At 43.1% G+C, this 25,763-nt stretch overlaps 1 protein-coding gene across 2 annotated transcripts in view; it reads right to left on the reverse strand.

Moving 5' to 3' along the window:
* The window catches only part of AFAP1 (actin filament associated protein 1), a 444,017-nt gene that overhangs the window by 83,525 nt on the left and 334,729 nt on the right, over window positions 1-25,763 (reverse strand). For both annotated transcript variants that reach the window (XM_085642466.1, XM_085642467.1), the window contains exons 10-11: window positions 16,434-16,645; window positions 68-213 (exon numbers count right to left, since the gene is read on the reverse strand). In XM_085642466.1, coding sequence (XP_085498592.1) covers window positions 68-213; window positions 16,434-16,645 — 358 coding nt within the window. The remainder of the gene's footprint in view (window positions 1-67; window positions 214-16,433; window positions 16,646-25,763) is intronic.

Below are 25,763 nucleotides of genomic sequence, written 5' to 3' on the forward strand. Positions count from 1 at the left end.
AAAACTGACAAAGTACGCAAAAAAGTAAAATAAAAATAAAAAGTAACACGTAGTGAACGCTCCTCACCAGAAAGTCTGTTTTGCCGTCTGGATAACATTTGCAGTCATCTCCACATCAATATAGTCATAGTGCAGCGTTCCGGGATCAGTCGATGAACCTGTTTCAGCCAGGAGAATTCCAATCCATCTACCCATGCTTTCGGAAGATGAAGCCTTAAACGATAAGAAAAAAGATCAGATGCTGTTTACTGTACAGCTCAGAGCAGCCTCATAAGAACTTGTGTTTGTTGATGAGACCGTGATATACTGCATCAGATTTGCTTTGATATTCTCTTGAGAACATTAAAAGACAACCATAGTGTTTTAAAGGCTACAGCCGCACTTAATAAGATGATAGATTCAAATTGACAAACTATAGCTGAGAGTGGTTACAGTCTTGATGCAAGTTATGATACAGATCCAGCCCTTAATGAAAAGTAGAAGTATAAACCATTGTTCCGAAGGGTATTGTTGGCAGGTTGGTATGAGTGAGGGGTCTGAATGCAATAATCAATTAAACAAATGATAGAAGTAAAGAAGTACAAGTCTAGACTAAATTTAAAAAAAACAAATGAACATGAAAAATGTCAGAAAGTGGAGAAATCTAGCTATGGGGTTCCAAGTGAATCAGTCAATATAGGACATACATGTGTCTGATGGAAGAGCATTGCTTACAGAACATTTCTAATAGAAACAGCACCATAAACATGTATTGCAGACTGCGAGGAACAGATCAAACCCCACAGAAAAGGTGGGAATGCTAATCTGTAAAAAAAAAAAACTAAAAAAAACTGGGGAGTGGATGTGAATTTTTTAGATCCTTTGATCAGCAAAGTTACTGAACTAATTGAACCCGGCTATTACTTTATATGCTGTACAACACTCAACCGGGGTAAAAAACTATAATTGCAGCTGACAGAAAGGATTAGTTGATCAAATTTAAATCGAGAAATACAATGCAAACTATTTTGTTGCCACTTCAAAAACCATATGTCAAAATGTGAAATCTATCCCACAAGTTGAATACTGTCCATCATCCAAATATGTAAACTCATGTTTTGCATATAGCACCCACTTCAATCCCCTGAGACATGAGACTTTGCTTTAAATATTTGTTCAATAAAAATCAAGTGGTCCTCTGACAAATAGCAGCCCATGCTGAGAATAGCAGCAGCTGCTATGGCTCATATAGAATATGCATGATGCCAGATGGAGGGTCTTCTATGGACAATACAAACCTAGTGACCCAAAATGAAATTGCACATTTGGTGAATGCCTTGCCTTTCTTGGCTCCAGCAAAGCCCACTTCGTCTCTTGTGGTCAATTTAGTACGATACAACATGCTTAAGGTACAGAATATGTGATGGGCTGAACAATGTGGAAGGCAGACAAACTTTCAAGTAGTAAGGAAGAACAGGGGCAAAGTAGCAGCTCACCTGTGCAGAAAGAAATGAAAGCCTGTACCAAAAAGACCTGTAATACAGCAGCCCTGTGACAAAAGTATGCTCCTAGGAACACAGCCTTCAAAGTAAGCAAACAACCCTTATAAATCAGAGGGCTATATTAGCTGAATTTACAGTATCAACCATCCAGATAAACAAAACTGGTTTTAACCCCTTCATGCCCAACCAGAAGAACTCTTTAAATGTGAATGTATGGAAAATAGCTGAAAGGATTCACACCAAAACACACACTTTGTGAATACAATTCCAAGGTTCTGGCACATTTGGCGTAATGCTGCTCAGCCATTTTTCTGTTTTGGAGAGTTAAGTTTCCTATGGGAATTAACATGTGAAAACAATGTTTTGGAAACCCCTTTTTTCTTAGCCCCTGCTAGTCGGATCTCAGAGAAACTTTCCATGAAGGAGCGGAGCCGAGGTGGATGAATGTTTTTTGGAAGGTTGAGTGGATATTTGTAAACCGTGCCAACGTTATCACCGAAACAAATTTTTTTAATACTACGTTGTGTAATGGATAGCGTTCATGTGAAGGTATCAAAACAGATTAATTTAGATATTCTAAAAATGTCAGACTTTAAAGAATTATTCTGCAGAGAGTAGAATGAATAATTTAGATATTCTAAAAATGTCAGACTTTAAAGAATTATTCTGCAGAGAGTAGAATGAATATATATATATATATATATATATATATATATATATATATATATATATATATATATATATATATATATATATATATATATATATATATATATATATATATATATTACCTACTGGCGGTCGCCAGTAGGTAGTTATAGTTAGGACCCTGTTTCCATAGGAAAACCGCAACATTCTATTTGGAATAACTTTGGCGCCGGTCGTAGAATCCTCGCGAAATTTTCAAAACTAATGGGGCGCTACGCTCCGCTCCTACCCTGAAAGTCTCGGGGGGATTCGTCAAGCGGGGTCTGAGAAAAAAGGGGGGTCCCAAAACACGTTTTTCCCATGCATTTTTCCATAGGACCTTTAGACACAGCTACAGCCCGAACGGCTGAACAGAGTTACTTGAAATTTGGCAGAGAGGTAGTCTACAGGTCAAGGAAGTGCCTTTTGTAGGTCTGGTGTAAATCTGTTCAGTAGTTCCTGAGAAAATAGCATTTAAATCAATATATATATCTGTGGCAGCTTACGGTGCGCTTACCGTGCGCTTACGGTAAGCTTACCGTACGCGTACGGCGCCGTGCGCGAGCGCAATTCTGATTGGCTGTTAGATCTTAGTAAACATTCGAATCGGTCGAAACCAGGAAGCGGCGTCCGCCATTTTCTCTCTCGCACTCTGACGGGGGGAAGCAAAACAAAGGTTCAAAACATGTAAAGGGGCATGTTAGATAGCTCCTAACCACCTAGCCTTGATTAAGGTGTCCCATAAGAACCCCCAAGGCCAAAAATTCAATTTTATATTTTTTCGAAAAAACGTTGATTACGCTTACCGTACGCGTACGGTAAAAATTAATTATAAAAAAAAAATATCCACATATTCTCCTCCTCCCCCCCCCCCCCCCCCCCGTGTACAAAAGGCGCCCGTAGGGAACCTTTTTGTGCATGGCATATATTATATTTGAAAATGGAATAGTTTACCTTTCACGACGTAGCGCATAATATGTCCTCCGTGTGCGGACGGTGCGCGAAGCGCATTGTGCGTACATGGCCCATTTAGCGTAACGTGGGCACGCGGTGCGCGTAGTGCACCGCGTGCCCACCGTGCGTGCACGGCACTAACTGCGTAAAGTGGGCGCGCGGTGCGCGAAGCGCACCGCGTGCTCACTGTGCGCGCACGGAACGAACTGCGTTAAGTGGGCGCGCACGCCACGAACGACGTAAAGTAACTTAGCATTTAAAAAACCGTACAAATTCACTGAAAAAACCATAGGTTTCACACACGTTATAGTTTACCTTGCAAATTCACTGAAAAAACCATAGGTTTCACACATGTTATAGTTAGCTGGACATTTTACTCATAAAAAACCTATGAAATTCCCCCGTTATAGTTAGTGCAGGCAACTATAACTCACGCGACCGCAATCCTCTGCTGATGACATATGTGTCTTTATGAAAAAAAAAGATTTGTAATATATGTATAGCTAAAATTTAATGGAAGAAGACATGGGCAAATAAGTGTCTAAATACAGTATTAGCATCAGCAGAGGATTGCGGTCGCGTGAGTTATAGTTGCCTGCACTAACTATAACGGGGGAATTTCATTGGTTTTTTATGAGTAAAATGTCCAGCTAACAATAACATGTGTGAAACCTATGGTTTTTTCAGTGAATTTGCAAGGTTTTTTAAATGCTAATTCCTAACTATAACGTGTGTGAAACCTATGGTTTTTTCAGTGAATATATATATATATATATATATTTACACTGAAAAAACCATAGGTTTCACACACGTTATAGTTAGGAATTAGCATTTAAAAAACCTTGCAAATTCACTTAAAAAACCATAGGTTTCACACATGTTATAGTTAGCTGGGCATTTCCCTCGTAAAAAACCAATGAAATTCCCCCGTTATAGTTAGTGCAGGCAACTATAACTCACGCGACCGCAATCCGCTGCTGATGACGTCAGATATTACATCACTGTATTTAGACACTTATTTACCCATGTCATCTTCCATTCATCTTTAGCTATACATATATTTCATTTTTTTTTCTTTCAGAAAGACACATATGTCATCAGTGATGTAATATCTGACGTCATCAGCAGCGGATTGCGGTCGCGTGAGTTATAGTTGCCTGCACTAACTATAACGGGGGAATTTCATTGGTTTTTTACGAGGGAAATGCCCAGCTAACTATAACATGTGTGAAACCTATGGTTTTTTAAGTGAATTTGCAAGGTTTTTTTAAATGCTAATTCCTAACTATAACGTGTGTGAAACCTATGGTTTTTTCAGTGAATTTGTACTGTTTTTTAAATGCTAAGTTATGTATTTATTAATATATTTTTTTTAAACAAAACTTTTTCACGACGCGCACACGGTGCGCTTCGTGCCCCGTGCGCGCGCGGTGGGCACGCGGTGCGCATCGCGCACCCACTTTACGCAGTTCGTGCCGTGCGCACACAGTGGGCACACGATGCGCATCGCACACCTCGCGAACACTTTACGCAGCACCATGCGCGCGCGGTGGGCACGGAGCGCTTCGCCCCCAAGGGCCAAATACATTTTTTTTTTTTTCGAAAAATCGCGGAGTGCGCGCACGCTGCGCGAACTTCGCAGAATTTTTTCCGTTTGGGTGGTGCGCGCAGGGTGCGCGCACTCGGCGATATTTCGAATAAAAAATAAAAAAAAAATTTGCCATTGGGGGTCCTTCTGGGACCCCCTGACCACGGCTAGGGGGTCAGGAACTGTCCACCCTGCCCCCTTTTCACTTTCTCCACATTTGTTTTTCACCCCCTCAGAGTGCGAGAGACAAAATGGCGGCCGACACTTCCTGGTTTCGACCGATTCGAATGTTTACTAAGATCTAACAACCAATCAGAATTGCGCTTGTGCACGGCAAGGTGCGCGCACCCAGCGCGCACACTGCGCGCGTACAGATATATATATTTATTTAAATGCTATTTTCTCTGGAAATACTGAGCAGATTTACACCAAACCTGCAAAAGGCACTTCATGGACCTTATGGCTACCTCTCTGCCAAATTTCACGTAATTCTGTTCAGCCGTTCGGGCTGTAGCTGCGACTAAAGTCCCTATGGAAAAATCCATGGGGGAAACGCGTTTTGGGACCCCCCCTTTTTCTCGGCCCCCGCTTGACGAATCACCCCGAGACTTTCAGGGTAGGAGCGGAGCGCCCCATTAGTTTTGAAAATTTCGCGAGGATTCGTCAATCGGCGCCAAAGTTATTCAAAATAGAATTTTGAGATTTCCTATGGAAACTCGGTCCTAACTATAACTATCTACTGGCGACCGCCAGTAGGTAATATAATATATATATATATATATATATATATATATATATATACACACACACACCACAAAAAGTGCTCCGTTCAGTGAGCCACAGACCCTGCATATATATATATATCTATGTATGTTAATTACCCAGTAAGCATCTGTTCTTTGCATGTTGAGCTGTAGATTCACATGCTTTGCTTACTCCTGCCATCTAGTGTTAGGTCTGGATATTTGCAAGTTATTTTTCTTTGAAGTCTTTACTAGTCACAAGGTGAGGTGACTCCTCCTTTCGGTGATCGTGCGCATGGTCATCGACTCCATTGTTAGATTGTTTACCCGCAAGAGGGTGAGAATGGAGTAAGTAAGTGGAGTATAGCGATGTCCATGCGTATAAATGCACAATGAAGAACTGCAACAACTACAGGTACCCGGGGAGGTGGGTGGGCACATGTGAATCTACAGCTCTACATGCCAAGAACAGATGCTTACTGGGTAAGTAACATTATATTTATTTATTTGAAAGTTTTATACAGCGCGAACAAGATCCTTACGGGTATCAGAGCGCTTAACAGGGTAAGTGTCTTGGTTACAAAGAACAGGTAATTGCACATCAGGTTAAATGCAAGTCAAAGATCGTATATATCCGATTATCCGTTCGAGGCATGTGTGCTGTAGATACACCTGCTTTGCTTAGACTATAAAGTAGTATACTCCCAAAGCGGTGGCTCACCTATAGATGTTGCAGTTGTTTGGAACAGCGTTTTAAGTACTGCTTGGCCTACATTCCTGTTGTCGTGCTAACACATCTACACAATAGTGTTTGGTAAATGTGTGTGGTGTAGACTATGTAGCTGCTTTACATATGTCAGCTAGAGGGATGTTACCTAAAAAGGCTACAGAAGCCACTATTTTGCAAGTGGAATGCGCTCTGGGGGTATAGTCAAAGTCCTTTTGGCTTTAGGGTAGCATGTTTGAATGCATTTAACAATCTACCTCGCAATACCAGATTTAGAGTTAGGATTGTCTTTATGAGGTGTAGCAAATGCTACAAACAGATGTTTGGCGGAAGTCCTTTGTCCTATCTATGTAGTACAATAAAGCTCTTAACGTCAAGCGTGTGAAGAGCGCGTTCTGCTACAGAATCAGATTGAGGAAAGGAAATTGGTAACTCAACCGATTGGTTTATATGAAATGCAGAAACTACTTTGGGAAGGAATTTGGGTTTGGTACACAGAACTATCCTGTCTTTGTGTAGCTGAAAGAAAGTTTCTTCTAGCGTTAATGCCTGTAGTTCACCAACTCTGCTCAGTGATGTGATAGCAATGAGGAAAGTTACTTTCCATGAGAGGAACTGTAAAGGGCATTTGTGCAATGGTTCAAAAGGTGGGCCCAACAGCCTTGTGAGGACAATGTTGAGATTCCACACTGGAGCAGGAGGAATCCTTGGTGGTATTACCTTTTTAAAACCTTCCACTAAGGCTTTGATTACTGTAACAAGTGACAGATGTTGCCTATTTTGCAAGTACGCAGCTACAGCTGCAAGGTGCAAACGAATAGACATGTATGCCAGTCCTGTTCGTTGTAAATGTACAAATAATGTTTTGTATAGAAGCATCTAAAGGATTGATTTTACTGTTATTGCAATATACAGCAAATCTTTTCCATTTTGCAACATAGCAAGCTCTGGTGGTAGGCATTCTTGCTTCTTTTAGAACATTCATACAGTCTGGCGGTAAATTTAAGTAACCAAACTAAGTCACACTGTACCAATCCCCCTCCTCCTTTTTTGTGATGTATTAGTTGTTTACATACGATTTTGTTGTTTTGCCATGACTTATACCAACTGTTTTGTTATTGCACAAACATCCTGCTCCAACAAACATTATTTTGAAAGTGTATCACCAATGGCACTCATTAAAATCTTAATGTATTGTATGAATATGTTTTGTTATTATATCAATAAAATTATTTAAAAATTTAAAACAGTAACCAAACTAGGAATTTATGAGCCAGATGGCTAAATTCAGTTCTTTGGGATTTGAATGGGATTTCTATATGGTTCTGTGTGAGGAGACTTGAGTTCAGGTGCAGTTTTTGATGTGGAACTAGCGACAGCTCCAACAGGGTGGTGTACCATGGTTGGCGAGCCCATGTCGGAGCTACCAGAATTAGTGTGAAAAATGTTTGCCTGAGCTTCAGAACAACCCATGGAATGAGAGGGAGAAGCGGAAAAGCATAGGCAAATATCCCGGACCAGTTCATCCATAGGACATTGCCCTTTGATCGAGAGTGTGGGTACCTGGAGCCGAAGTTTGGGCATTTTGCATATTCGGCTGTGTCGAATAGGTCTATTTGTGGGAATCCCCACTGTTGGAATTACAGATGGAGAACTTGGGGGTGAAGTTCCCACTCATGAATTTGTTGTCTTCTTCTGTTGAGAAGACTGGCAATTTGATTGTTTACTCCTGGGAGATGTTCTGCCAGAAGATAAAACCTGTGATGGATCACCCAATTCCAAATGGCTTGAGAAAGGCGTGACAGTTGGAGAGTGAGTGTCCCCCTTGTGTTGGTACATAGTACATTGCTGTCATGCGGTCTGTCCACACTAGGACAGTTTTGGCTATGAGGGGAGTTTGAAAAGCTTTTAGTGCTAGGAAGACAACTTAGAGCTCTAGATGGTTGATGTGGAGAGTTTTATGCTTGTTGCTCCACATGCCTTGTATTGTGTAATCTTTTAAATGAGCCCCCCCCCAACCTGTTAGTGATGCGTCTGCTGTGAGCACGATCTGTGGAACAGGGTCGACGAAAGGCCGCCCTGCTAAGTTTTATGGGTTCCACCGCTGCAGAGAGCAATGTGTACTGCGGTCTACCAACACTAGATCGGTTAACAGACCCTGTGATTGATTCCACTGATGTGCTAAGGACTCTTGTAGGGGGGCATGAGATGCCTTGCATGGGGTACAATTGCTATGCAAGAGCCCATCATTCCCAGTAGTTGCATGAACACTGTGGCTGATAATGGTTTGTTGGGCTGATACTGTTGAATGGCAGCCTAAATATTCTGTATTCTGGCTACATTGGGAGAGGCTAGAGCTTTGACTGTGTCTAGACTGGCTCCTAGATAAGACTGCATCTGTAAGGGGTGAAGGTGAGACTTTTTTGCATTGATGGTGAAGCCCAGTAGATTAAGTAGATCTATTGTGATCTCTGTGTGCTGCAGACAGTTTTGGTGAGTGCTGGCTTTGATGAGCCAGTCGTCTAGGTAGGGGAAGACGTGAATGTGTTGTCTTCTGAGATGAGCAGCGACTACTGCCAGACATTTGGTAAAAACTCTGGGCGCTGTAGTCACTCCGAAGGGAAGTACTCTGAACTGGTAGTGCTTGCCTGCTATCACAAATCTCTGGTATTTGCATTGAGCTGGATGAATTGGAACATGAAAATATGCGTCTTTCAAATCTAGAGTAGACAAAGTCTGCCGTTTGTAAAAATTGAAGTATTTGCTGCAGTGTCACCATGTGAAAATGCTCAGACAGTATTTAATGGTTTAGCTCTCTCAGATCTAGAATATGTCTTGGGGAACAGTCCTTTGTGGATGAGAAAGTACAGAGAGTAAACCCCTGAGCCCTGGTACAGTTTTGGAACTGGCTCTATTGCCCCTTTTAGTAAAAGGGACTGGACCTCTTGTTTTAACAATGTTCTGGAGATAACTTGTGAGAGCGAGGGGAAATATTTAGGGGATTGCTGGTAAGCTCCAGGCAACCGTGTTGGATAATTCCAAGCACCCATTTGTCTGATGTTATAGACTGCCAAATGGGGAGGAATTGCTGAAGTCTTCCCCCGACAGGTGTGGTATAATCAGAGGGCAGCGTGGGCAAGTCACTGTTGGTTCGGGGAAAGAGTGTTACGGGGTGTGTTACCCTTACCCCTACCTTTTAAGTTGCTGTCTTTATAACCTCGGAAAAAACCTCTGGAGGGAGAGGACTGGTTGTTACCTTTGTAAGCTGAGGTATTTTGATCTGGGGATGTGGTCTTTGACCCTCCTCTGTAGAAGGAGCGACAAAAGCAAACTCTGTTGGATACTCTCTAAAGTGCTCCTATAGATTTAGCGACTCTAGTGTCCTTTTTCATTTTTTCTAACACCTTGTCAACTTTAGGGCCAATTAGGTGTTCTTTAGCAAATGGTGTGGTAAGGATGGATTGTTGGACCCTTAGGTTTAAAACCTGAAATCCTTAACCTAGCATGTCTCCTGAGCAGGATGCTGGTGTTAATCTCTCTAGCTGCAGTGTCTGCAGCATCTAGAGCACAACGAATTGAGGAATTAGAAATTAGTTTACCCTCATTCACAAAGTCCTGTGCTTTAGCATTATGCTCATCTGGGAGATATTAGAGCAATTGTTCCATTTCGTCCCGGCGTGCTCGTTATATCTAGCTAAAAGACCTTGGGTATTTGCAATGCACCATTGATTTGCTGCGTGAGCGGCTACACGCTTGCCAGAAGCGTCAATTGGATTGGACTCTTTGTCTGGTGGAGGAGAATCCCCTGATGTTTGAGAATGTGCTCTTTTACAAGCAGTTGATACGACACGGGCTCTTACTGGATCTTGAAAATCTCATCAGCATGTCGCATCATGCCCTTAAGCATTGGAAGTGACTGTGATGACCTGTGTGTAGTTGCCAATATCTCAAACAAAAAATCTTCTTCTAGTGATTCTTTGTGGAGCTCTATCCCATGGTAATGTGCAGCCCTGGTAATGAGTTTGTGGGGTGATGCATTGTCATCTGGAGGAGATGGTTTTGCTGGGTAAATGTATGGATCAGTGTCACCTGGGGGATCCAGTGTGTAATCTGTCCATGGTTCTGTTGGAATATTCATCCCCCCCATCATCTGCATCATCATCGGTATGATGAGATTGAGGAGAATCTTGAGGTGCAATTTGCAAAGGATTCTCAGGTGGTGCTGGAGGTGGAGGCGATGGTATATGAAAAGGACTTGTAGCTACAGACTTTCTCTTCAAGGGGATTTTGTAAGTGTCCTCTTCTTGAAGCTTGCGTTCCTGAGGTGGCTTTACGGGAACTGTCAGGGCTAATATGCCACCTCTTTTGCTTTTGATCGGATGGAATAGTGTCCAATTTCGGATCCGAAGTGGTCCATTTGTGTTTCGGTGCCAACGTTTTCAGTGCAGATGTAGGCTAGCCTTTCGGCACGGAAGATTTCGGCTCAGAAGGCTGCTTAGCTTTCGGCGCAGAAGATTTCGGCTCCGAGCCGGACTTGTGCTTGAAACCAGAGGATTTCAGCTCAGAGGAGGACTTGTGTCGACTAGGTGCTGAGCCGGAAGGCTTGCGTGGTAGTTTGGTAGTTTCGGTGCCGAGCCGGGAGGCGGGTGTTGGAAACGTCATCTCGGTGCTGACCTTAGCCAGGAGGAAGAGGTGGCGCTTGCTGAAGCCTTGTGTTTTTTGGGAGTTTGTGGGGGTAAGGGGTCTTCGGTACTCAAGTCACCTTGCACCTGCGGCAGTTCTTCGGGATCGAGGTCTATGTCGAGCTCCGAGTCTCATTCTTGTTCGGACAAGGCTTCCTCCTCCTCTGCTGCTGATGCCTCGATGTCTTCTTGGCTGGAGTCTTCACCGAAGATATCCGGCGTGTCTTTGATGCTTTGATACTGCATCTCTCGATGTCGAGCCAGACAATCGCGAAGTCTTTTTCGATTGGAACTATCTGCAGGCATCGCAGTCTTCTTCCTTGTGCTCCGGAGACGAGCACAAGTTGCACACCTTGTGCGAGTCAATGAGCGGATACTTCGCGGTTGCACTGAGGACAGAATTTAAACTGAGTCCGTTCCCTTGACGGAGAGCTAGGTGGGCATGGTTAGGCCTTGAAGGTCATCCCCGAAGCTTTCCGATCAAAAGTCGATTCCAATGTCGAAATGATACGAGGAGAAGCGGGAAACTCGTACGGAAACAATATCGTTGAGGGTAGAGAGGACTGCGCGTCGAAGGGAACCCGAAGAACAGAGCGCAGCAATACACAGCCGAACCAAATGGCGGAAAAAAAACAATCTATCAATGGAGTCGATGACCATGCGCACTATCTCCGAAAGGAGGAGTCACCTTACCTCGCGACTAGGAAAGACTTCTTCAAAGAAAAACAACTTGCAAACATCCGGACCCAACACTAGAGGGCAGGAGTATGCAAAGCATGTGTATCTATAGCACAAATACCTCGATACTTCCGTTCGTTCCAAGCAGCAAGTTAGCCACTGAAGAAGGGATTATTATACTGAAACGCGTATGGCTGAGAATAAAGATGTTTGAACTCACCTTGCATGTCTGCAGCTTTCCATCATATAATGCGGAGTAATATGCTTACTTGTGCGGCTCTTTTGGGTAACTCTTCTTGTTGGATAAATATGCGGCTGACCCGGCTGCAAAAGAGCTGCCACCGCAGGAGCGGACCCGCGGAGACACCTACAAGTGCCTCCAAGTTAAACGGGAGTAATTACCAGGAATGTAAAGCACAAACTTTGCAGCAAGCTTTGATGTGAGGCAAGCGTCTCCCCACTAGGTTTTTTTATTTTTCACTACTGGGCTGGAAGAAGCGGACTCACTGGAGTTTAATACTCAACACTACGGGATCCAGAAGGCTATCTGTTTAGCCACGCCCACTGGGGCAGGAACCTTAATAAATCAAAATGGTGCCGATACTTCCGTTCGTTCCAAGCAGCAAGTTAGCCACTGAAGAAGGGATTATTATCCTGAAACGCGTATGGCTGAGAATAAAGATGTTTGAACTCACCTTGCATGTCTGCAGCTTTCCATCATATAATGCGGAGTAATATGCTTACTTGTGCCCCGTTATAGTTAGTGCAGGCAACTATAACTCACGCGACCGCAATCCTCTGCTGATGACGTCAGATATTACATCACTGTATTTAGACACTTATTTACCCATGTCTTCTTCCATTCATGTTTAGCTATACATACATTACATTTTTTTCAGAAAGACACATATGTCATCAGTGATGTAATATCTGACGTCATCAGCAGAGGATTGCGGTCGCATGAGTTATAGTTGCCTGCACTAACTATAACGGGGGAATTTCATTGGTTTTTTATGAGTGAAATGTCCAGCTAACTATAACATGTGTGAAACCTATGGTTTTTTCAGTGCATTTGCAAGGTTTTTTAAATGCTAATTCCTAACTATAACGTGTGTGAAACCTATGTTTTTTTCAGTGAATTTGTACGGTTTTTTAAATGCAAATTTTTTTTTGAGATTTTTTGTAAACCTATGTATAAAATAATATATGTACTATATCCTGCATTATGGAATGGTTAATTTTTTTTTTTATGCATTTTTTTCCGTGCGCGTACGGTAAGCTGACGCTACGCGCTCCGTACGTCATAAGTACGGTGCGCTTACGTGATACGATGCGCGTACGGTAAGCTGACGCTACGCGCTCCGCACGTCATAAGTACAGCACGCTTACGTGATACGTACGCGTACACGCGGAAGCAACGTCGCGGTTACGCAGGGGCGTGTAATGCGCATGCGCGAGTGCGGCTTACGTACGCGCTCCGTAAGCGTCACGTTTGCGCATGCATACTTGTTTACGAGCGCGTACCGTAAGCTTACGGAGCGCGCACGGTAGGTCATGTGATCCACAAAGAACACTTTTCATTGGTTGAAACTACTTTCAGTTCCAGAAACTTCCCACACCACACCCATTCCCCTCATTACTGCTTGAGATCCCCTAGGAGAAGGAGCTGAATTGACATTGAGATACAATGGCAGAACAGCAGACCTCTTCTGAGAGTGAGGCTAGCAGCACCACCATCATCCAGAGAAGGAGGAAACAAAAGAATTCTTTTGTATGGGAGTATTTTACTTTTCCAGAGGGGGAGAAAAAGGTCAATGCTCCATTGGACACTTGCACACTTTGTGACCGTGTTTTATCTAGAGGAAATCCAAGGAAGAAAGTATTCCTTTGGAAATCACTCTATGATGAGACACCTTAGGGATAGACATCCCAGGACCTTTGCTCGACATACTGGAGAAAACTCTTCAGTAAGTCACCAGAGCCCAACCTCAGAAGCTCAGCCGAGTACATCATCGGCAGCTCAGCTGAGCCCTTCCTCTGAGGTTGGAGCATCACCTTCTTCTGCTCCTCTGGACGTTAACCCTCGATTTGGGAGGGTTGTAATGAGGTGTATAAGGTGTTGTGGTCTTATTGTTTTTGGGGAGACCAGTGTTTCCCTTATTAACAATAAGATAGACCAGCACGTTTGTAGACGCTCATAATATTCCCATTCTTTCTTTCCTCCATCCCTGTATTAACCCAACGGCTCTTTTAAAAGCCAACCTTACCTCCCAATTTTTTTTTTTTTTTTTTTAAGCTTTCCTTTTTGAAAACATTTTTTTGCCGTGCGCGTACGGTACGCGTAATTACGCGAAGTTCGCGGAATTTTTCCTCGCGGAATTTCTCAGTTTACGCCGTGCACGTACGCTGCGCGCATTCGGCGATTTTTTGAAAAAAAAATTAAAATTAATTTTTTGCCCTTGGGGGTCCTTCTGGGACCCCCTGACAAAGGCTAGGGGGTCAGGAACTGTCCAGCCTGCCCCCTTTTCACGCTATCCACCTTTGTTTTTCACCCCCTCAGACTGCGAGAGACAAAATGGCGGCCGACACTTCCTGGTTTCGACCGATTCGAATGTTTACTTTGATCTAACAACCAATCAGAATCGCGCACGGCACCGTACGCGTACGGTAAGCTTACCGTAAGCGCACGGAGCGCGCCCATAGATATATATATTGATTTAAATGCTATTTTCTCAGGAAATACTGAACAGATTTACACGAGACCTTCAAAAGGCACATCCCTGACCTGAGGGCTACCTCTCTGCCAAATTTCACATAATTCTGTTCAGCCGTTCGGGCTGTAGCTCGGACTAAAGGTCCTATGGAAAAATGCATGGGGAAAACGCGTTTTGGGACCCCCCCTTTTTCTCAGCCCCCGCTTGACGAATCCCCCCCCGAGACTTTCAGGGTCGGAGCGGAGCGCCCCACCTATTTTGAAAATTTCGCGAGGATTCGTCAACCGGCGCCAAAGTTATTCCAAATAGAATGTTGCGGATTTCCTATGGAAACACGGTCCTAACTATAACTATCTACTGGCGACCGCCAGTAGATATATATATATATATATATATTTATTATCAACACAGTTCCACCTGGGCCACCGAACCTCGGCGGGTGCATCCGTAAAACGGGGGTGGGACCCGTTTGTTTAATGTCAAAGAACGTTCGGTGCACTCACGGGGTTTGTTGTAGGCTTACATCATCCGCAGACGCGTTTCTGGCTTCTGCCTTCTTCAGTGCGGAAAGCCTCAATTCCTGGAGCATACATTCAAACCAACCTGAAATCTAATAGGTGGTACTTTAGCCAATGGGAGAGCTGTATTCCTCAAAGGCCGGCAGTGGGGCGTTCGTTACGATGCGTTGTTATTCGAGCCTTGATGCTCCATTCCGTACTTTCAGATTGCCATATTCCACCACCTCCAATCATAGCCACTGTGCGCCTACGCCCCTCGCCTGCCGCTGGATGATATGTTCGATTACCCTGTGGGTGTCCCTCTTATGGTAGAGCACCCTGGCTTTGTATAAGCCACGACCATCATGGGTCGACAGGGTCCGTCAGCGGCGGTTCTGGTAGCCCCATATTAAATTATCAACACAGTTCCACCTGGGCCACCGAACCTCGGCGGGTGCATCCGTCAAACGGGTGTGGGACCCGTTTGTTTAATGTCAAAGAACGTTCGGTGCACTCACTGGGTTTGTCGTAGGCTTACATCATCCGCAGACGCGTTTCTGGCTTCTGCCTTCTTCAGTGCGGAAAGCCTCAATTCCTGGAGCATTAGTGACATTCAAACCAACCTGAAATCTAATAGGTGGTACTTTAGCCAATGGGAGGGCTGTATTCCTCAAAGGCCGGCAGTGGGGCGTTCGTTACGATGCGTTGTTATTCAAGCCTTGATGCTCCATTCCGTACTTTCAGATTGCCATATTCCACCACCTCCAATCATAGCCACTGTGCTCCTATGCCCCTTTCCGCACTGAAGAAGGCAGAAGCCAGAAACGCGTCTGCGGATGATGTAAGCCTACGACAAACCCCGTGAGTGCACCGAACGTTCTTTGGCATATATATATATATATTTGGACTGCTGCAGTTATTTGGCCATATTGATATCCTGAATTGCGGTGCTGCAGTTATCGAAGACTTCGATAACCAGAGAAAATGGCAGAACCAAGTCATGAAGCACCCAATAAGTCAGGAAGCACCCAATAAGCCCCCCCAAAAAGAAACATTACAGCTGGTGGGACAATGAGAAAATAGGATGAAAGTGGAGGGCAAGATTCAGTAAAGCAGAGATCAAAGAGGATCTTTTCTATTCTAGAAGTCAGGAAAACCACTAGAATAGAGAGTAGTTGCAGGAGAGCCTCTAAGCTGAACCAAAATGGTCTTAAAATGTAAACATACATTTAGAATGTACTTAACTGTATTAGTATTAATTTCATGCCTTTTTATTTGGATAAAAAAAAATACTTTTAAGTCTCAGTTACATTTGAAAGAAGGTTACCCCTCTTCCTAGGGACTAACACATTCTAAGCATGGTGAAACATAACTTTTACTAACGAATACATCAAGGCATGAAAGGTTCATGTTTTAAAAAAAAAAATCCACTGGAGCTTTTGTGAATTCAAAAGTAGCCAATTATTTCAAAATCACTGCATGGAATCTTGGAATTATTTCTACACACCCTTGGACTGAAGACATCATTAGCAATCCACAGAACTTTAATACAAAATAAGTGCCTTTCTGATGACTTGCATAATCAAATGACTTCTTCAGCAACTGCTAAACAAATAATTCCTCGACAACCTTCACATACAGTTATCCTCAAAGCTTTGCATGTATAGAAAGCAATGTCGCACCTCCAGAACTGCAACCTCCTGCCCATTCCGGAGCAGGCGAAAGGTTAAAGGATGTTTGGAGTCGAGGCCTGGAATGACTTCACACCCTCGGAGGGGGATAGAAACAATATGAGTCTTCAGATCCGTCCTATCCTTGTGGAAAATGAGCTTATGATCTTTTACTCTACACCAGCGCTCGCGCCAACGGTTGTTGGACAGCACATTTAGATATCCTGAAAAAAATTAATTAAAAAAAGGAATCAAATACATGTTAAGGAACAAGTTAAACTAGAACACGCTTGATTATAAACTTGTTCGAGACAAGGTATGTTACAAGCACTACATTCAAAGGGAATTCCTGCTGTACACAAATCTTCGTGATCTAAACTATTGTGTTAATTTTCCAAACTATGTTGAGCAATGACAAAGAGTTTTGCTTTTTTGCACCATAAACTCCGGGAGGAGAGAACACAGTAAAGTGAGTGATTTTCTCCTTGTGTAGTAGCAACAGTGGGAAGCATCTTTTGTTTCCCCCAGTTGTGTCACACTAGTCAACAACTGGATTTACAACGGAGTGTTCCATTGGAGCCATACATAACCTTCCAATAAATTCTGACCCCCTTCAGTGCTGAGACTCCTGCCCTTATCACACACCACCCTCAAGTTCTGATTTTTATTTTATGTTTGAGACAGTCTATGCTTACACCTTAATAACTTTTTCTACAAATGGTATCCAGGCACAATTTTCATCCTCCTCACCTCACTCATGTTGGGGAAAATTAGGGAAAAAGTGCTGTTCAAGAAATAATTGAATTTATGACATCACTGTTTGCTATACTAAGGTCACCCTCTCCAAAGCTTTCAGGGACAGGAAGTTGTGTATAAAAAAAAAAAACATATGTACCGCTATTTTTTGCAATCGGTAGAAAATTGTTCCTAAATTTGTTGTTTCCACCTTCTTGCAGTTTGTGGAGGAAATAGGCGTGAAAGCTATATATTTATATGAAGTAGAGAACATTCTCAAATCAACAGGTTATTTGTGAAGAGAGCTCGAGGTTTTCCCAAAGAAACTAATTGTCGAAAACAATAAGTCATGAAAATAAGATAAAAAATAGTAAAAGGGAATAATGTTTTCATCAGTCATTGTCTAGCCCGATGGTTGATTTTCCAAAATAATCTACAGTCACATCTGTGAGACTCTTCTGGGCACAGTGATAAATTGTGTTTGTTGGTTGTCCAAACACTTGTGATGCCTAGAGCCAACAACTGAGCAGCAGCTTAGAATGATTTTTCATTTTATACCGACTATGCATCAATTCATGTGGTAAAATCAAATGAATGAAAAATGGGTATGAAGGAAACCTTTGCATTTTTTTAAGAAATGAGACCAAGATATTTAGCATCGGAAAAGTGAGCATTTTGTACATCTCTGAATCTGGGGTTACGCATAATATGTGATTTAGAGGGCATTTTGCTAAATGTTTTCTTTCTTGCACACTCACATTGGGAAGTCAAAAAATACAACATAATTGAATGATAATAGCAAATGTTTTAATATTCCCACACGTATCATGATCCAAAAAGGTACCCCTCATACGTGGCTGGTCTTTCACTAGCAACTGGTACTGGTCAAACTTTGACAAGCCAACGTGGTGCCAACAAGGTTTTCATATGGTTGCAGTTTTGGTCCATTCCTGTAATATGAGTTAGGACCAGCCACACATGAGTCTGTACTTTATTCAGGAGAAGTATAAGGACGCAGGGTGAGAAAACTGTGGCAACTGGGTTTTGTATCACATAACTATAGCAAACATTTTTTTTTACCTGCACGTTGATGGTTGCAGGGTATTCACAGTAAGGTAGGTGGGATGCATGTAAGCCACACAGCCCTGGATTCCACTGGGTCACAGAAATGAGGCCTACTCTGAATAATTTCCTGCAATTCACATTGCCGAATTCATATGCAGGATGTTTAGCTTCCCTAAGCAGTTAAACACATTTGGAATTTCTTTCAGTAATGGCATAAAACAAAATGCTTTGAAAGTGCTGCTCATTATAACCCACAGATCAGCAAACCTGACAAGCTAACTCATGCAGACCCAGACACAAATGAGCTTTAAAACCACTGACAAACACTCAAGAGGCAAGCAGGAAGGCCTAAAAACTCAATGTGCATTTGTCTTTTGGTCACCATTTAAATACCGAGGTGACAAGAAAAAGAGTAGTTAAGTTCAATGTTGTAGAACTTTTGGTATGAGATCATGTTAGTAAGTGTTTCTTTTATGTTTAACACAGGTGATTTGCAAATTCAAGTATAAAAATAGAAAGCGGACTGCGTTTCCGCATGTGATCAAGGGTACGTTGTATACCCGAAACGCGTCATAAGGCTTAAACAATAAAAAAAGTTCCAGCCACGAAACCTTGGGTCCGTGATTCTATATTGAATATCCAGGAGTCATTTATGATTATATATATATATATATATATATATATATATATATATACACATATACATATACACACACAGATAGAGATCTATATCTACACACACACACACACACACACAAATGATTTGAGTGCTTAGTTAGGTTGCAATTTTATTCTGGCTTCTATAATACACGGTAATACTAAAAAGGCATGGAGCAGCTAGGAGACTTGTTATTTGAAAAGATCGTTAATTTGTAAAACAGCTGCTTCAATTTTATTTTATTTTTATTTATCATTTTTACTGTAAGCACAGAGCGGCCATGTTTAGGTAGTAGCATATTTTCGTTTTTATTTTTGTGGTATGCTTGTAATAAAATAAACAAATGAAAACGTTTAGCATTGCTCCAGCCTGCCAAGCCCCGCCCTATTGACTATGCCAATGCTTGTTAGAATAGCCACTACATTACCCTATCTATCCCATCTGAATTCATCTTATGTTCCTGGCAGTGATCCACATACAACAGTCAATATATTTTTTTATATTTTCCATTTACAAAGGAGACCACTGTGTCCACCTCTATTTGAAAGGAGATATGGTGTAACCATACAACAATCCGTAATCTTCCCTTGTTCATCTTGTTTTACAAAAGCTTTAGAAGTTTCACATATGAAACAGATAAGTTACTTTAAGGGACATGATTTAAAGATAACGTTACATGAAAGAAATAACTGAAAAGTCAACTGAGATATCCCATTTATATTCTACTTTAGTATCAGTAAGTCACACCCTCCTTAAGAAGTTGCTTTTTGGTACCTGATAGTGCTAAACTATTTTGAATAATTAGAAACTGAAAGCAAGCCAAACCAGGATATCATTAAATCGTACAACAGACTAAATACAGAGGTTTTCACAACTCTTTGAAAGCAGGGGAGGTCTGGAATAATTCTTACAAAAACAAGTAGAAGAGAAGTCTATTCTGAAGCTTCCGGGTTTGACTCAAAAAAGTGCATTCACTTGGGTGATGAATCTGTTTCCAGCTTCCACTGTAGCGGGGCAAGCCTGTGCAAACATCTGGACAGCACTCGTAAGAAGTGGGAAGTGACAGTTGCAGCAGACCAAGTGAAATAGAATTAAACTTTATCCTTCACACTGCCAGGCATGCTTTACCTCTTGAACACACTGATATCTACCTGTCCGACACAAAAAGCATAGACAATTTGTGCATTACCCAGTGTGCCCAGTAATACTTTACAGTGTTCCTTTTCTAAGAATGAGAACACACTGCTCAGTTGTTGCAAATGATGGAATGTGAACTGGTCAAAGCCCCAGTTTGGGTCCCAATGCTGAGTTTGTTATCCCATAAGACTCCAATATTGTGGCGTGTGAAGTCAGGAGCTTGGAGGGTGGTGGTTATTTATAAGAGGATCAGATGTTGCAGTCCTTGAAGTAGGACTGAAACAGTGTTTAATTTCGAACTTAAGGCTTAAACCGGACCCTGCTGTGGTTCATTCACCACGCAAGGCAGAGCAGTAGGAAGCTGGCTCTTTATATAGTGGATCAAAAAGAAGTACACTGTGTACAGAGTCCAGGCAAAACTCAATTCATTTACAGTGGCACAAATGATATCCCATTTGCTCTATTTTGTGGTAGCGTGGGCGAAAAGTTAGGCATATCAGAGGGTAGTGCTAAGCATTTGTTAACACACACAGACTCCAAGGCCAATTTAGACAAATAAGTAGCATTTTTATATACACTTTAATATCAAGAACTTCGATAGCAAGTAAGTATTTTTTTAAATATTGAATTTTGCAGGTAAGTGAAACAGTTACTTAAATGCGCTTTTACGCACATTGCTTTCCTATGGAGGGAAAAGGGGTAGACAGATGATAGTATACAGAGAGTTACAGTCGGTTTATAGGTGTTTTCTTCTGGACTTGGGGTCGTAGGATGCAAAGGGCCAAAGTACCACCAGCAGTTACTCATTACCTACACATCGGGCGTCTGGGTGCAGGTCAAGTTGGTAGCTGTGTGTGCTATGCCAGTAGAAGGAATGGGGGCCACCTAGAAACATACTGCAGAGAGGTACTTGAAGACAAGTCCAGATGCTCCCAATGGGGTAATCGAGTTACACAGGGTCTGGAGGATACGGGAGCAGTCAGTTCATCGGTACCTGGACTGGGGGCCCCGGAAACACAGCAAAGAGGTCGGCTGAGCTCTATGCATCCTGAAGCTTTGCGGTCGTCGGTCTCGCCATTTGAAGGTGGAAAATCAGGAGAGCTGGATCACTCTCGAAGTGGGTATCTGCGGTGCTGATGTCACTCAACAGCAGCTCAGTCACGGTGTCGTTGGAGGCCAGATTAGACTCTCACGGTCTTGGCTTACTGCAAGGGGTCTGGTTCCCAAGGTATTGGTCCTGTGGAGCTCCGGTTAGTCCTAATGTCCTCTCACTTAGTGGGGGTGCAGATCTGACCTTCAAGAGCACAGGTACCTCTTCCTGGGGGGCTGTGGTGTCAGGCTGGCCCATGAGCAGCAACTGTGTGAACTTGACTTTGCTCTTTGGTGCCTGCAGACTGCAGGGGAGTAGCTCCTCAACCCCGAGGGAGATTGCTGGCAGTCTCCCGGTGTTCTTGGAAGCAGGTCAGCAGCTGGACGAGTTGCTGTCACGATTGTTGAGGCTTGGTGCAGGAACGCAGGGTTTTGTACCAAAAGCCCACAGTCAGTCTTCTGTTCTTGCTTTTCTTGCAGCTCTTCTTGATCCGTCGAATCAGAGTTCCTGGTGTTAAGAGTGACACCTAAATACTCAATTTAGGGGTGTTACAGGGAGTGACAGGCTCTCTTCAGGATTTCTACACCATCTATATGACCACTTCCTGTGGTAAGTGGGCATGACCCGAAACCAGAAAGAGTAATTCCACCAAAACTAAGATGGTGTAATTCTAAAAGACCGGTCTACTTCAGGTAACCCACCTTAGGGGTGGTACTAACCTGAGGGGGAAAGGGGGTCATGCCTCCAGACTACCTAATTTTCCTGCCTGTCCTGGTGCCAATCGACCTGGGGTCACTGTCTGGGGAATCCTTGGGTCATATATCAAAGGAGGCAGAGGACTTTGAAGTCTCCTGCCTTGATATGCGGATTACGTAGCCATCCTGCTTGGAGGATGTTACAACACCTGCGGCCGGAGCAGGCATGGTTTCCACCCTACGTGGGCTCTCACCTGCAGGGGGTCAGAAACCTGTCTGTGGTGGCAGGCTGGTCTATACCAGTCAGCCAGCATACAGGTAGTGGTAGGTTTTCAGGGGCCACCTCTAAGGTGCCCTCTGGGAGCATGTACTAATAAATCCATCACTGGAATCGGTGTGGGTTTATCAATATGAGATGTTTGATACCAAACATCTCTAGTTTCAGTGAAGCCACCATGTAGCTGGGGAACTCTTAAACGCCAGTGTCCAGCACATGTTCTGAAAATGGCTACCCTGTTAACTTGTAATACCCAAGAATTGACTTCGATACCATAGGGGCATATCTGCTCATGCAGATCTTTCCACACATGTAGCATAGTGCACCTGGCATTAGGGCTGTAAGGCCTGCTGTAGGGGTGACTTACCTATACTGCATGCAGTGTCTGTGGGCATGGCACCCAGGAGGGGTGCCATGTTGTGCTTTCAATTTTCTCTACACCATGGGATGCAGCCAGCAATGGCAGTTTGTTTACATGTTGGTGCTCAAGGGTCATTTAGGGGGCACAATACATGCTGCAGCCCTTTGAGATCTCCTTTAGCCACCTTGCCCTGGGTACCAGAGGTACCATTTACTAGAAACGTACAAGGGTACCTAAAGGTGTTGCAAATTGGGGAAACAATTGTACAGTTTAAGGGAAGGAGATCTGGCATTGGGGGTATGACAGCAGCAACACACGGCACTTCTGCCAAAACTATCAGATACCAAGCCAAAGGTGGGTGCGAACATGTCAAAAAGGGGCACTTTCCTACAAGAGCTCCGCAATGTCTGGCTGGAAAAGCACGTCAATGACAAATGTGGCATTTAATGGTCTTGCAGAAGACTGACAAACATTTCAAGTTCCTAGAACCCATCCCTTTAGAGGAGACTGAAATAAGGAAAGATTGGGATTGAACATCTACGAGAAGCCCATGGGGGCTATTGCAAAGAGGGTGCACTGTGCCCATTAGCGGCGCGGTGTACCTTCAGATTGGTGCGCCCTATTACTGATAATCTATTGCCCCCGGGCAGAAGTCAACTTGCGGCTGCCTGGGAGATGGGGGCTAGAGGACCAGTGCATTAGTGAAATACGTAGTGAATGCTTGAAGTAGCACCCGTCTGCACTTTGGGGTGGAGGAGGAGATCATCCTGCAGACAGTGACTTCGCCCGCCTCCATGCAGATGCCTGGCGGGGTCCATAACACTGCTCTCAGGGGGTACACTAATGTGCAGCTACCTTTTAGTGGCACACAGTAAGTGTGCCTCCTCGCAACATCCTTGCCTTTGCACCTTCATCCACAATGGGGTGTAATCGCAGAAACTAAGTGTTTCCCTTATTTGCATGGTACTACGCACCCATGTAAATTAGGTTATGCCCTTTTAAAACAACATCTGCACTGTATGACATGCATGTTGTGTCCTCAGGGCACAATATGTAATATGGTCCCAGACTGTGCAATGGATTGTATCACATCGTAAACAAACATCACATTCTGCTCCCATTTGTTTTTTTTTGTTTGCCCATTCCTACAAAAGTTCATTCTAATCTTTTATACGGACTGGTATATTAGACTTAGGAACAGCACGCAAGAGTAGGGAAGATCCCAGCACTGTAAACACTCAAATACTGAAAGCATCCGTGACGTACACAAGCACAGTCAAGACCTGGGTATACAAATGAAGAGTATATTCTGCCCAAAAAATAATTTGGAGGAGGTAGAAGGGCACCTCTGGAAAGCCTGCGTCACACATCCTTTTGAACTCTGAAGGAATCAGTTCTTATGGCCATCTTTATAGCATCCTACAGGTATTAACGTGCAGTATTCCTACATCCTCTCACTATCTGTTACTTAGAAGTTAAAAATATAATGCAACTAAACTACATTTAATTAGTATTGCAACTGTTCTTCTGTAAAGTGCTCGGACATCCAGTGTGTTTAGCTCATGCCATATGAAACTACAACAAAATAAACAAAATAAATAAATCCTAAGCAGGTTTGAACACTGGCCCTGGCTTCAAGGATCCTCTATCTGCACAATACTTTCACTACAGTGTATTGGGTTTTCTTCTTGGGTGCAAATTATACAATTGTGGAAGGGTAATTATCTCAGGTAATGATAGATTGATTCATAGGCACGCATTTATCACACTCAATTTGGTTTTACTTTCAATTTGTAACAGTTTTCTATGGCTGACACTCAAGTATTATGGCTACACAGATGATAGATACGAGGTGGCTGGCCAAGACACCATTCTCTTCAGGGAAGCGTGTCACAGTATCATAGAACATAGGAAAAATAGCACAATGAGTCAGGAAGGTGTGCAAAAAGAAGGGAGAAAAATCAGTGAACACGAAAAATCTGTTGAAAGAAAAATTAACAAGCGTAAAGAAAAATTAATACTAAGAAATAGCAGCCGGGAACTGTGGTAATGGAGAGATTAATGGAAAGATAAACAAAGGGGGGAGAAGCGGGACAAAAACAAGCAACACTGCTTGAGATGACACCAGTGGATAAGCAACTACAAGGGGCAGTGAATCCAGCAGAAGGTGCAGGAAAGATTTTTTTTTAGATTTAACTTCAACTAACACCCATCAGATGGTATTAATTACCAGTAAACTGGCTATTGAGATATCGCATAGGCTAGAATGGCTATTAACAGAATTATTCAATGAGTGGCAGACTTCCCAGATAACGTATTGTTCTAGGTGTTCTTACTTGTAAAGAACAAAGTAGGCTTGTTTACCCTCTGTCATCTTTGTACTGTACAAAGGGTTCGGTACTTTTTTGTATGGAGGAAAACCTGAACTGATCACTCCTGCGCCAGCGCTCTAGGTGATAGCACCTTTGCTGTTCTGTTGAATGTGTTTTTTTAAAAAGAGAAAATCGTTTTTTTAAAAAGAGAAAATCGTTTTTTGAAAAGAGAAAATCGTTTTTTAAAAAGAGAAAATCGTTTTTTTAAAAAGAGAAAATCGTTTTTTGAAAAGAGAAAATCGTTTTTTTAAAAGGAGAAAATCGTTTTTTAAAAAGGAGAAAATTGTTTTCTTAAAAAGAGAAAATCGTTTTTACATGCAAACTGCTGTTGCTAATGTGATTCGAATTGTGCACTGACTCCCCGGTCCACCGCAGCTACTCGGGCTGATTGTTGTGGAGGGAGAACAGAGCGCTCCTACTTCCTGGTAGTGCCATTTCTTGGCGGCCATTTTAGTGGGTTGACGCTCCAGTGTTCCCTGAGCCCAATCTATATTAACTTCCTTCGCCCCGCGCAGCGGCACGCGCAGCGGTAGCACCTTAGACGCACCGAAGAGGCGCCAAAGAGAAGCCAGTCTGCGCCAGTCCGCGTCCAGACGCTTCCAGTTACCGGACCCAGCTGTCATCATGGTAGGAAATCTCCTCACATACAGCACTTCCTCACTATATGCATTGCGTCCTTCGGTCAACCCACTATGTTTGCATTCAGTCCTTCCCTTACACCCGAAGGCCCACTGCAAAACTTGTGATTGGGGCATAACTACTCCAAATGTTGTGAAAAATCCCTCCAAGCAGAAATGGAGGATGTTCCTTCTTAACTGCCGTTCCCTGCCCAAACACCATACTGAACTGGCCATGCTGATAGAGGAGCTCAATCCAGACGCCCTCTTTCTAACAGAGACATGGCTTCAGCTAGAAACTGATCCTGCAATAGCATGGGCCACCCCCCAAGGCT

Source organism: Triturus cristatus, chromosome 2_2 (genome assembly GCF_964204655.1).
Source record: "Triturus cristatus chromosome 2_2, aTriCri1.1, whole genome shotgun sequence".
In the NCBI taxonomy this organism is placed as follows: domain Eukaryota; kingdom Metazoa; phylum Chordata; class Amphibia; order Caudata; family Salamandridae; genus Triturus; species Triturus cristatus.